Source organism: Mytilus trossulus, chromosome 9, assembly GCF_036588685.1.
Source record: "Mytilus trossulus isolate FHL-02 chromosome 9, PNRI_Mtr1.1.1.hap1, whole genome shotgun sequence".
In the NCBI taxonomy this organism is placed as follows: domain Eukaryota; kingdom Metazoa; phylum Mollusca; class Bivalvia; order Mytilida; family Mytilidae; genus Mytilus; species Mytilus trossulus.
This window is the reverse complement of record NC_086381.1, coordinates 74,672,374-74,685,753: the sequence shown is the minus strand read 5'-3', so window position 1 is coordinate 74,685,753 and position 13,380 is coordinate 74,672,374. Positions and strand designations below refer to the sequence as shown.

General features: G+C 31.1%; 1 protein-coding gene across 1 annotated transcript; it reads right to left on the bottom strand.

Moving 5' to 3' along the window:
- Positions 1–4,756: 4,756 nt before the first annotated feature.
- On the bottom strand, positions 4,757–10,038 carry LOC134684931 (E3 ubiquitin-protein ligase DZIP3-like). Its single transcript, XM_063544249.1, has 4 exons — positions 9,810–10,038; positions 8,830–9,059; positions 5,459–5,723; positions 4,757–5,118 (listed from the first exon to the last, which is right to left on the bottom strand). The coding sequence occupies exons 1-4, from the start codon at positions 10,036–10,038 to the stop codon at positions 4,757–4,759; spliced, it is 1,086 nt and encodes a 361-aa protein (XP_063400319.1).
- Positions 10,039–13,380: the final 3,342 nt, after the last annotated feature.

The window sequence follows — 13,380 nt, the reverse complement described above, 5'->3', positions numbered from 1 at the left end:
TTAAATATGAAATTAAAGGATTTGCCTTCCTTGATCCTCTACTGATCACTTATTAGTATTCGTAGTTTTTTTACCTTTTTGTTCACTCTTAACGAATAATGCCGTATGGTATCCAAAATTATTAAAATTCATAGCGTATACTGCCATTTTTATAATGAAAAGCACTGTAGATCATTTCTTTTACACAATTTGTCAATTTCCTATAAGGAATTGTGGTATATTGGGTTGAAAATTCAAAAGTTTTGATAGTATCAATTTCAGAGATTGATTGAAAATAATATGTTTCTGGAAGTTATCTATAGTATTTTTTAGAATTGACCTATGATTCATACCTCTACGCGAATAAACAGTTTCACGGTACGGAAAAAATCTAATGGAAACATCTTTTTTAGAACGTGCAGATGAGACCGCAATGTACCGGGTTTCTTTTTGTGAATTTTGTGAAACTCAAGAATATAATACAAACAATAAGTCCTAATATTTGCTGTTCAATATAATTATCATTGAAGCCATCCCGGACTTGTAATTCGCAAAAATCTCATCCTTGTCAAATGATAAATTTTTGTGAGTGATTAATTAACTCATCATAGATACCAGGATTGAAATTTCATATTTACGTCAGACGCGCGTTTTGTCTCCAAAAGCATCATCAGTGACACAGGAATTTATTCTTATTGTTACACAAGACTACTCGTATGACATATTAGTACGATCAATAACAAAGACAATACCATTTGATAATTTGTAATTATCCAAAGAAAGAACAAATATTCATCATGAAGAGTTGATAGATATTTCTCTTTACATTTTTTTTAAAATTTTGATTGCATATTTGTATATTAAATGAAGCATGGCTTTATCGGTCTTGTTTACATACATATTTATAAAATATATTCCAAGGTCATGATAAAGCAACGGAAAGCACCGATGAGATTCCCGACTTTGAAAAAATATATTAAGATTTAGTTATTCCTATTTCAAATTGTTGGAAAAGAGAGACGAAAGATATGATTTTTGAAATAAACTGACATATCTCCTAAGGTATTAATATAAGAAGTGGATAAAAGGAAAGAAGACGTTACATAAAGATAGGAATATAAGAATACGATTTTAAAGAGTAGAAAACCTAATAAAATAGTTCCTTACCATATTGTTGTAATTCAATTTTCCTACCTGTAGATTAATAAAATTCCAAGGACGAAAGTTTACTTGACATGACCTCGATTGATGATAAGCGAAAAGAGGGCAGATGCGATTGTTTACATGTTCTTGAGATTAAATGTCATCGAATCAATGAACCCATTATATCTTAAAAGAAATATCTGAATATGACATTAAATATAGAATTTTGTAAAGATAACTGGCAAAAACTCCGATAATTTGTAAAAAATACATTTCAGGGGCAGTTGCTTCAGATATGGTCCTCAAAAAGGCCCCATATTTTTTTTTACTTTTAAGGTAAATAAGATTCCTTCTTCACGTCATGATGGCTATCTGACTGTCATACAAGTGGAAGATTTAGTTAGCTATACAACCAGATGAAAATTTAAAACGGAAAGTCCCTAATCAAATGACAAATGACAACATGAAAAACTGTTACACATCAAACGGACTTATTCCTGACTTTGAACATGCATTTTCTTAAATAGACTATGGTATCTTAATTTTGGATTTGTAGCTAGCCAAACATCTCACTGGTATGATAGTCACACCAAATTCTATTATATTGTCAACAATGTGTGAACAAATTAAACAGACATACTAGTAATAGGTAAAAAAAGGTATTTTAAAATTTGATAAATCGACCTGCTTATGAACCAATTTTGCTTGTAAATATATTTTGCATTTCATAATGTGAGCGCAGGAATTAATGAACTTCATAAAATCCTTCAACGATATTGAGAAATAAAGTGTACATTAGTATTCCAACTTGTAATCAATTGATTTTTGTTACTTGCCAAACACGCATTGTCATGAGGCTTTTTGGAGAGTCAATAAAGCATTAAATCATCCTCTTTTGGAATACATTTAGATTACACGCACTTAGAATTCCGGGATATTGGTTACTGACTATGCGTCTTGGTATTTCATTCCTGGAAATAAATCCTTGGTTAATATCACAGTTAAAGTTCGAATGCCAAAATATCAAAATTAACTTCCGGATTAAATTATATGATTTAAAAATCAAATCGCCATTGCCCCATTCTACACAAAGAGCTCTACTAAGACTTCAAAATTTCATTAATTTGTACACAGATAAAAACAGTAATACCGTCCAAACGTTCAGATGTCGTGAATTTAATAAATGATAACTTTTATACTCTTTACAGACCCAAGGATTTGATTCGAAACATACTTACTACCCGGCATGCTAATGTGATGAAGGACAGGAACAAAGGATTCCATTGTCTCTCTTTTGCCATCTCTTCAACTGATCCATGTGTTATTTATGGTCTTCTTTTTTTTTTTTTTTTTTTTAATTTTGAAATGCTAAGGTTTTTCTACCTCAGGCATAGATTACCTTAGCTGTATTTAGCAATACGTTTAGGAATTTTAGTCCTCAATGCTCTTTAACTTCGTACTTTATTTGGCCTTTTTAACTTTTTTTGAATTCGAGCGTCACTGTTGAGTCTTTTGTAGACAAACGCGCGTCTGGCTTATATACAAAATTTAGTCCTGGTATCTATGATGAGTTTATTTTTAATTCTTCTTCAACAATACGTTTCAATTATTTGTTTGTCTTTCTCGCCTACGCCTTCCTTCTGGAGTCAAATGTAATTGTATTCTATTGATGTAATTCATACCTCTTCTTATCATATGTCCAACGCCTTCTCAATAAAATTGTACCTATCTTGATTACAGTCTTAGAAGGGTTCATGAGATATTTTGTTTGACAAAAAATTGCGCAGGATTCTTCTTCAGTGTTTTGTTCGATTTCAGCATTACATAGTATACAATACACAACTCTGGTACAGTTTATAATTTCCATACATTGTTTAGTGATCTAAAATATTTCTGGCATTGTTTATTCTGTCCATGATGCCCTTTCCTACATCTCCATTGTTCCTTTTTGTACTTCTTATGTATGGTTATGCTTTTGTGATAAGAACATCTAAATTATCTATCTATAAGACTAGAAATTGGGTAATTGATGTTAATGGTCATGATGTTTAGTCCAACTTGACTGGCAAAATTATTAAGACGGTTTGTTATCTCTTTTAAATCGTAGTGGGTATGTGATAGAGTCATATCATCGGCAAAATCAAGATTTCATATGTTGATGAAATGTTCCATCATATTCCTATTTGAACATTTTCTGTAATTTTTCTCATCATCCAATGTTAATAAATTTGAGAATAGAAATGGGAATAATAAAATTAATATAACATGAAAACCAAATATATGAATTTCGGATAGAAAAGTACCGTGACACGTCTTATAGTAATGTGAATTCACACTCAATTATAAGAGAAAAAAACGACACAATGGAAACACAATGTTAAAATGTAACACACACAGAAAAGAACTATATTATAACAATGGTCATATATGACTTGGTACAGGACATTTTAAAGAAACAAATGATGGGTTGAACTTGGTTTTGTTGCATGCAAAACCTCGCACTTTAATGGCAATGTGAAATATAACATTAAAAAGACAACATAATATTACAGGACTACAATACAAATAAATAGGAGAACAAAGCCCTTAAAATTCAAAAGATATTTAAAGTTCATTAACCAAAAATTAAAACCTTACTACATATATTTCAACACACATAGAAAATAATTCTAACTAATGGAAATAAAAATTGTGGCCCTTTAGATTAATAAAAAATGAGCTTTCATAGGAAATTATTGTTTAAAAAATTATGCAAAGAGCTGTAAACTGATGATTTTTCTTTAAATGTTCCGTAACAAGTCAGGCCTATAGCAATTGTTTACCTAAATCCGTTGCTATGTGTGTTTGTTCTGTGTTTCTGTTCTTCTGTTGTATCTTTTAATTTTGATGTGTTTCTCTCGGTGTATGTTATCCTGATTTTTTTTTTTTTTGCTTCCTCGAATAATTACTTTTCAGCAACGGTAAACTATTGTTTCCATTATTCCATACTAATCACGTGTAACAAATGTAGCTAAACATCGCCATTAATATCTCTAAATGCCCATGTATGCATGTCATAATTACGGGCGATTAATAACCTGTTGAGTCATATTTTGTTCATAATTTGTTCTCTGTCTAGCAACATTTTAGCTATATCTGTATGATCACAAGCCATAAACAGCGTTGATTATTTGATCACAAGCCATAAACAGCGTGGCACTCACACCACATCTTCCTATATCTATTGACTGTTCGAGATTGTCTCTACGACAGTTTTAGTTTATACATCAATACCTTTCGTTAAAATATCTTCGTTCAGCTTGTTATTAAAGATGACACATAAAACCAAAGCACAGTATTTACCAAAACATCCTTTCGTTTAAAGCTGATCAATTTGTTCTTCATAAACCCAATATGGATGCTGGACAAAATGTTTAATATCATGTTTAGGATTTTCATAATACAATTTACATAATAGTGAAAAACAATCGTACAAACCATAATAAATGGATAACTCAGTAACTTTTGTTTCGACGTATACTTCAGCTATTGATTGCTTTTCAGTTTTTGTTAATCACATATTAATTGACAACAAATTATACACAGATGAAATAAAATTAATAATGTGTAAAAAAGTGTTATCTTGGTTTACTTGTTATCTACATACTACAATACGTTTTGTTTGTTTATCTTCAAGAATGTCTCTTATACGATCAAAAACTGGGTCCCGAAAGTTTATTTCAGTCTGGTTTGAAACATCAATCACAAACAAAGTTTTCTGGTTAGGATTGTAATGTTTTACAATGTCACCTGGATCTTTTACTAACAGAATACTGTACCCATCTGTATGCATTTGACAAGCCACATGTTGAAGAGTGATTGTTTCCCCTTCTATAGAACTAGCAGTTATGATTACAGAACTCTTCTCCTGTAAAAGTTTCAATACATAATAAGCCTGTGTACTTTCGAACTTTTTACCCTTGTATTTCCATTGTTCTAGAACTTTGCTGAATTGTGCTACAAAACAAATTATAAATTTAGAAAAAAGGATTCTTGACAAGGTTGTACCTTATAGTTTAAAACTGATCATGACAATTCAAGTTGTTATATATAACTTATACGTATAAATCTTAATTTACAATTCTTTTCTCAATTGCATCAATGTGAAATGATACCACACCTAAATGTATTTCGTTATATTTTTGTGTTCTTGTTGATATTTTTTACTCCTGAAATTCACGGATTACTAGAAACAAAAATCTGAGTGTTAATCTGTAGATTGACGTGCTAAATATTATCCAATCATTTCAACGATACACAATTATCTATCTTGACAGCGTTATTCGCAAATGTTTACCTCTAACATTCCCCGCAATTGCATCCTGCTGAGTAGTCGCAACTTTTTGTTCTAGCAGAACATAAGATTTTTTTACTTCTTCGTGAGATTTCTTCATTTCATTATGGGACGACTTCAAATTTTCCAATGATTCTTTTAATAATTTTATTTCATCATTGGAAAGCTTGATGTCCATCATTATTTCTTGATTTGTCTGATCAAGATGTATTGTTCTCAATTGATCACATTCCTCTTTCAGTATTTGTCCTCCTAGTCTAGTTATGGCCTGCAATAGATATGATAGTATCCAAGATTGTAAAAGACGCGTACATTTTTAGATATGAAAAAATAATTAAAAGCAAGTATAAAAAAATAATACCTCATACACCAAAAAAATCTTAAATAATCTGGTTATTTTCATCGGTCAGCGCATTGGTGCATTCAATACGGAATCAATACATGTAGATAAAAGATAATAAGAAAACAATATATCCCAGAAAACTATTGTTACAATGTATATACCTTATACCTGTAAAAGTGACCAGAATCAAATAACATTTATTGTGTAACATTGGGTCAATACCGTTGATGATCAACCGGTAGTCCTGATGATATCATCTGACATAAATTTTTTTTGGACTTCTTGTTGAATTTCAAACAGCTTTCCCGAAACACGGGATTTACACAAGGTAGACTAATCTGATGTATAGGGGTTGTCGTCTGTTTGTGTATTCCATACGTGTTTCTCGTTTCTCGTTTTAATATAGATTAGACCGTTTGAATTTTGTTACACTAATAATTTTTGGGATCCTTTATAGCATGCTGTTCGATGTGAGCCAAGGCTCCGTGTTGAAGGCCGTAACTTGACCTATAAGCGTTTACTTTTATAAATTGTTACTTGAATGGAGAGTTGTCTCATTGACACTTATACCACATTTTATATATCTATAGACTATTGATGGACTGCAGTCTTAATATTTCTATGTAAGTTTATATCCCTTGCGTAGAAAATAAATATTAAGGATTTATCGTTTTGATGAAATTGTATCAGTAAAAGCTCATTGGAACTGTAACGTGTTTCTTTTAATTTACTTACACCGAGTCGAATCCATTACTGGTTAACCGTTAGTACTCGAGGGTAGCATTAATACAGTAGATATTTAAAAGGTTGAAAAGAAATGTAAACTTAAAATAAAATTAACTCCGAGGGAAATTCAAGTCCCTAATCTAATGACAATATCAAAAAGTTCAAACGCATCAAACGAATGGAGAACAACCGGTATATGCCTTACTTTATACAGACATTTAGAAAAAATGTTGATTTATCCTGGTTTGATAGCGACATAACCTCTCACTTGTATGACAGTCACAAAAAGTCACAAAAAGTCCGTTGTGCTGACAAGAATTTCTGAACAAAAACTGACATAATAGGCAAAAATGTCAAAAATAAAGGCACAGCCGTTAATATTGTGTTTTAATCTTAATCACTATTAAAAGAAACAAATAGGCATATAGACAAAGCAAATGAGTAAAACTGACAAACGAGATTACAAAAATAATAGTCAACACTTCGTTCAACAGCCACATAGTATATCATAAACTAATATAAGTGGTTCATTCTTAGTCGGTGTACTACCAGAAGAAGTTTGAGTCGACACAAAGGTCATAAAGTCCAAATCTTAACTCTTCTACTTCATCAAGACTGAAAAAAAATCGTGAATCAGATTTATGTAATAAATATATACTACTTAATTTTAATTTGATAGCAATAAGCTTTCATACGCTGTTTTTATTTGTTTTATATTTTTAGCAGCATGTATGATGACTGTCAATGGAAATAACTTTGACAGTCAATCTTTCAAACTGACGAACGCTGGGTTTATTATTGATTAATTGGCTTCAGAGAATTTTATGAATATTATCGACACTAGATGCTGAAAATATTTCATAGTGTTCCTTAAGGCTATAAAATATGTTCAAGTCAACAGCGTGTATGGTGACTGCCAATGAACATGTCTTTTACGGTTGATCTTACATCATGACGAAAGCCTCGTTTACGTGTATTACAAAATAATTTATTGTACAAGTCTGAATGGATATTGAAGAATTGAATGCTTCTTTTTGTCACTTCATTGGGTTGTAAAAGCATTCACCGAAGTACATTTTGTATGAAGCGCGGAAGCGCTTCTTTCTTAAGTGGCGCACGGTCAACGTTTTTACAACCCTATGAACATGATGAAGTTACAAATAGAAGCATTCAATACTTATAATTACATTGGTAAGCTATGATCATGAGAACACGAATACTATAATTATTTTACTGAATTCACCTGTGCACTTTATTGTGGGACCACGTGTTATCAAATTATGAAAAGTGTTATTGAGTAATGCAATTGTTTAAGGAAAAACACATGATGTGCAGTTAGACAATCAGAACAAAGTATCATAATAAAACATACAACTAATGTAATTATTTGATAACATTTGTAGCATTTTTGTGGGATTTTGTACATAATTAAGAAATTGAAACCTTCAAACAAAAATGACTACACTGAAAATATAGAAACTGGCAGTCTAATATAGGTTGGACAATGTTATTTGCCAGATTAAGTATTACTTTTATTTTCGAAATCAAGAAAGTAAACAAGGTGATAAATCCTCTGATCAATATTTTCATGATTTAAGTATATGAAAACATCCTTAAAATATATATTTTCGGAAAAACGAAAGCATCCCTTCGTAACTTTTACGGACCCATCACGAGTTGATTGACCGTTAGGGAATAACTGTTTCTCAGGTGATATCGGATATGTATTTAACGCATCAATGTAAATATAAAGGAAATCAGATGAGACTGTCATTAAAGAGAGAGGGTAAGAGCTATAGAACCAGGTTTAATCCACCAATTTTTTACATTTGAAAATTCCTGTACAAAGTCAGGAAATGACAGTTCTTGTCCATTTGTTTTTGATGCGTTTTGTTATTTAATTTTGCCATGTTATTATGGACTCCTCTAAGTTAAGTATTTTTGTGATTTTACTTTTTTCCTACGTTGTAACTACATTCTCCTTCCGAAATCACGAATGTGACATGAGATCAAGTCAAGTTTTTGGTGGGGTTCGTGTTGCTTAGTCTTCAATTTTCTATGTTGTGTCTTGTGTACTATTATTTGTCTGTTTGTCCTTATCATTTTTAGTGATGGAGTTGTCAGTTTACTTTCAATCTATGAGTTTGACTCTGTTAACTTTGTCCCTCTTTTGGTCACATTCTGCTTAATTCGCTTCAGAGAATAGAATAATTTCGACACCAGATGATCAAAATATTTCATAGAGCTCTTTAAGGCTATAGCATATGTTAAAATTATCTTAAGACAACCGAATAATTTTACATACACCAGCTATATCAGTCCAAGCAGCAGTGAATAATGCAATGTCTATTTTTCCATCATCCAGATGAGCCAGGAAGTTCCTGTAATGCTTGATTCTTGCCAAATCCGCACCTGGAGTAACCTCTATTGTTGGTGGTAAAATATCATATCCACAAGCTGGAGGAGTCATAGGAGTTAGATTTCTCAGTAATGTTATCATCAAAGTAACGTCAAACGCTTTTGAATCCGGAACATCTGGATAATATGAAACATCGAATTCATATGATATGAAAACTGAGAAATTTCAATTATCTGATGAGAGCTGTAAACTAAAATCAATACTAATACTTTGGGACATTAAAATGTGTAAGAATCACTTATCCCAACACTGCCTTGCCCTAAATTTTCTTCACATAAACGAAACAATGAAGTATGTCAAAGTACACTCGTTCTTTTCCGTAAAAGTTAATTCGAAGATACCAAAACCTTACATATTCCGTATAAAATTCACAAATAGCCTTAAATTATAGATTCTATGTATGGACGTTTAGTTAACATTGTTTATCTTCTAAATCACGCTTCAGGTATTGTTTGTTTGCTTTTTGAATTATCACTTCCACTGTTATACCTATTTTGGCGATATCAATTTGACGTGGCTCGGTACTTGTACATTCCATCATGGTGTTATTGAGTTATTGTGTTGTTGTGATTTTTGTATTCTCGTCTTTCAAGTAAAATGAAATGTTTTTAGAGTGATGCATGCGTTGTTGTTTGCCTCGCGATCAGTTGCAAATAATTTGCGCTTGTTCAGGACATGTGGGAATTTTAAAACAATATTAAAACAATACGTAGGATCTACAATGTAAAAGTCGCTTGTATGTCCTGAAAAAATAAATGAAAGTTCATACCATGAAATTAACTATGAACACATACATATTCGTCAACATTTCACATATTGACATTAACCTAAATCTATTTTTTGTCATATTATTTTTCTTTACTAACCTGGAAATCTTGGGAACAATAGATTCCACTGAGACTGGTTTATTATGTGCTTTGATTTAAGTTCTTTCAATTTGGTAAAACTATACTCTTTTTTTATTGAGGCACCCAGGCATATTGGTGCAAATTCACTATCAAACAAAGCTCTTACACCACGTGGGGAAACCCCAGTGATTAACAAACACATTCTCACATAGTTTTCTTCATCAGTTGACAGGTACGCCTCTGCCATTTTAGTTACTTTATATCAACGCAATATTGCCTCTCAGAAAGATTCGTGTATTATACCAAATCCCAGAACCTGAAATGTAAGAAATCATTAAAAAGTGTACCGTATATCTGAAGTATTGTGTACTTTACTACTGTATATCTCAAGATCTGTTTTTGTTTTCAAGTACCGGTATATACCAACAAAAAAGAAATTTAAAAGAAACTTATCTTATCAAATTCGAAAACATCATTTCATTTCACAAACAAAACTATGTCTGAAATAATTTCAAACATCCTTTTTAATTTTAAGTCTGAGGACAAAATTAAGTGATTTTAAGTAAATTGCATATGAGAACAAAATGGATAGCAGTTTTACGTGTATCATTAAAACATGAACTGTAAGCTAACTGATATAAAAGATTACGTTTCCATTAACACATTAACAGTTAAATATCCGAAAAGATCGTTTCAATGTTCACAAACATTACATGTATTCCAAACGCTAAATCTCACAAATGTCTTTTAGTTCTTTCTTGTCATTACTATATAAATGATGAACATGTAAAAGGACAAGGTATGACAAGGCCTATTTTTGTTTCATTTCATCCAAGGGAATATTTTCACATAATAAGTAGCTTTCTAAAATAGAATTTGAATTTTCAATTGAAGGTCTTTCAGTTTGGTATACTCCTTCTTTATTGAGGCATCAAGGCAATTTGGTGCAAATTCACTATCAAACAAAGTTCTTACTCCACGTGGAGAAACTCCAGTAAGTAACAGGTTCATTCTTACATAATTTTCTTCTTCTATTGACAGGGACGCCGAAGCCATTTTTATTTGTCTGTATAAAGCAGGCTTAAATTTTGTATATTCGTTAATCACGGGTTGAAGTGTCCTTGGTAGATATCTTAAACATGATCATTTTTTGTTTGTTTGTTTTCTTGATCATGTTGCCATTGGTCATGTTTCTTTTCTTTTAAAATATGACATATTTTCCCGAAATAGTGAGAAGTATATCAATAAGTGATTACTACAGACTGTTAACACTTACGTTTTATTTTAACTTTATAGCCTCTAACACTCTATTCTGTAAAAGTAATGTAAGTCTTCAACAGTCCTAATCTATAACATTTCTTTAAGCCCCCTCCCTCAATACATTTTTTAATACACTGCTGCCTCAGACCTTCACTATTTTACAGAATGGACTGTTATAGGATTATATCATTTTTGTAACATCAACAAACATGAGTTTCCGGAGGTAGTTCTTTCAGTTGATTAAAAATAATAAGTAACAATGAAACGGGATCAAATGGTAAACAATCCTGTTCGTAGTTAATTGGTAATTTCCTTAATTTTGACTATTAAAATACCTGTGTTACTGATTGTATCTGATGTTAAATTGTCAGTCATAATTTTAAAAATATTACGAGAAAAAATAAAATTGGTAAAAAAGAGTTATTGATTAAGAACAATAAAAACATAAAAAGGTTACTTGCGATTAATTAAAATTATAGCCAAGTGCATCTCTAATTTGTCGTATAGTTTCAGATGGAATTAAATTTGTAAAAGTTGAATATTTTTTTTCGATTTCCAAAGAATGATTTTCAACGCTATGTGCAAAAGTTCAATCTGTTGCTTTCAATATGTTGATGACCCCAACAGGTCATCAAAGATGATAGACTATAAGTTTGTACACCAGACGCAGATTCATCTACAGAAAACTAATTAATGACACTTGATTAAAAGAAGTTAATAGTCAAAAGTTCAAATAATGTACGAAGTTGAGAAGCATAAAGGAACGCAAGCAATCATGTCACAAATTCCTACGTGATTTTTGTATATCTCCTAATGAACATCTGTTCCACGACACTGCATATATTTCGAATGTTTGAAACAAAATGATCAAGTAGGAGGATACGGCAAGGTTCTGGATAAAGTTACCTAACGTTATTGAATGGCATTCTCATAATGAAGTATCTTTTGTTAAAAGATTTGGTCATTAGTTTATGGGGCTGTATACATCTTTTACTACTATACTTATCGTGGTCGGGTTGTTGTCGCTTTGACCATTTCGTTTCTCAATTTTATCTAAATTTCAATATATAAAGTACACATTTAAGACATGATGTTAGTTCTATCAGAGACTTCAGTATGATTCAAAAGACACAAGCACATTGTACATTTAAGAATACCTGCATTCTTACACAAAGGAACTTTAACATCGAAATATTCCATTTAAAAAAAGATTGATAGTATAAAGATCATTTGTTGTGCTGCAATATTTGTTTATTATGTTGTTCAACTTTATCTAAACAAAGTTAACTTTTATTTATCAAACTAACCATAACATAGATCAAAACAAATTCACGTATTTATAATATAAGCCATTTAAAGTACAACAGCTGTTCTCAATTATGGTGTCCTTAAATCCTTAAATTATAATAAATTCACAGAAAAGCGTCCGAAGAATCCAATTCAGTTATCCACAAACAATATGGCAGTCCAATCAATATACAATAAGAAAAATTTCATATTTTGATACACACCCTCTATTTTTAGTCAGCATATTGTATAATAGTCAGTTTATGTTTTCTAAAATGATTTTGTAACTAACGGAAAATTCAGTTTTAAAATAGTGTAAATGTATACAAGACCAACTTTTCGTTTGCGTGAGAGAAATTGGGGTACTGAAATATTTGAATGTTTCGTACTGGTGATCATTGTTAACTTTGAGATGACCCTAAACAAAATATTACCTGTCGTCTAAAGTATACATGTAATGTGTCCGTATCGATTAGTTTTCGAAAATGTTTTACAATACAAGGCCCATAAAGATTCGTTGTTCAAATATTGACATATACCTAATATTGTTAGGTTTTATCGAATGTTATCAAGTGTTCGTTTTATTTATATTTTGCATTTAGCTTCCGCAAATTTGCCATTCTCACATGGTTGAGCTAAACATACTGTTAAGTGTATTTTGCGTAAGAAAAGACATTTTTTTATTAAATGACTTCTGATCAGATGTTAGATGTTTATTAATGGACACTTTCTTCCTAATGTTTAACTTTACATTTGCGTGTTTCAAAATAAAAATATCGTAACCAACGTATCGAATATTGAAAATAACACATGTGAAAATTGGCGCATTCGAAAATCTTTAATGTATAAACATTATGAGGAACGCTCTAATTGTAAAAAAGGCAACAGTAGTATACAGCTGTTCAAAACTAGTGAATCTGATGGAAAAAACAAAATCGGTGTAACAAACTTAAACTGAGATAAACGCTTTCAATATAAAAGAAGAACAACGACACAACATTGAAATGTAACACACACAGAAACAAACTAAGCATGAGACAAA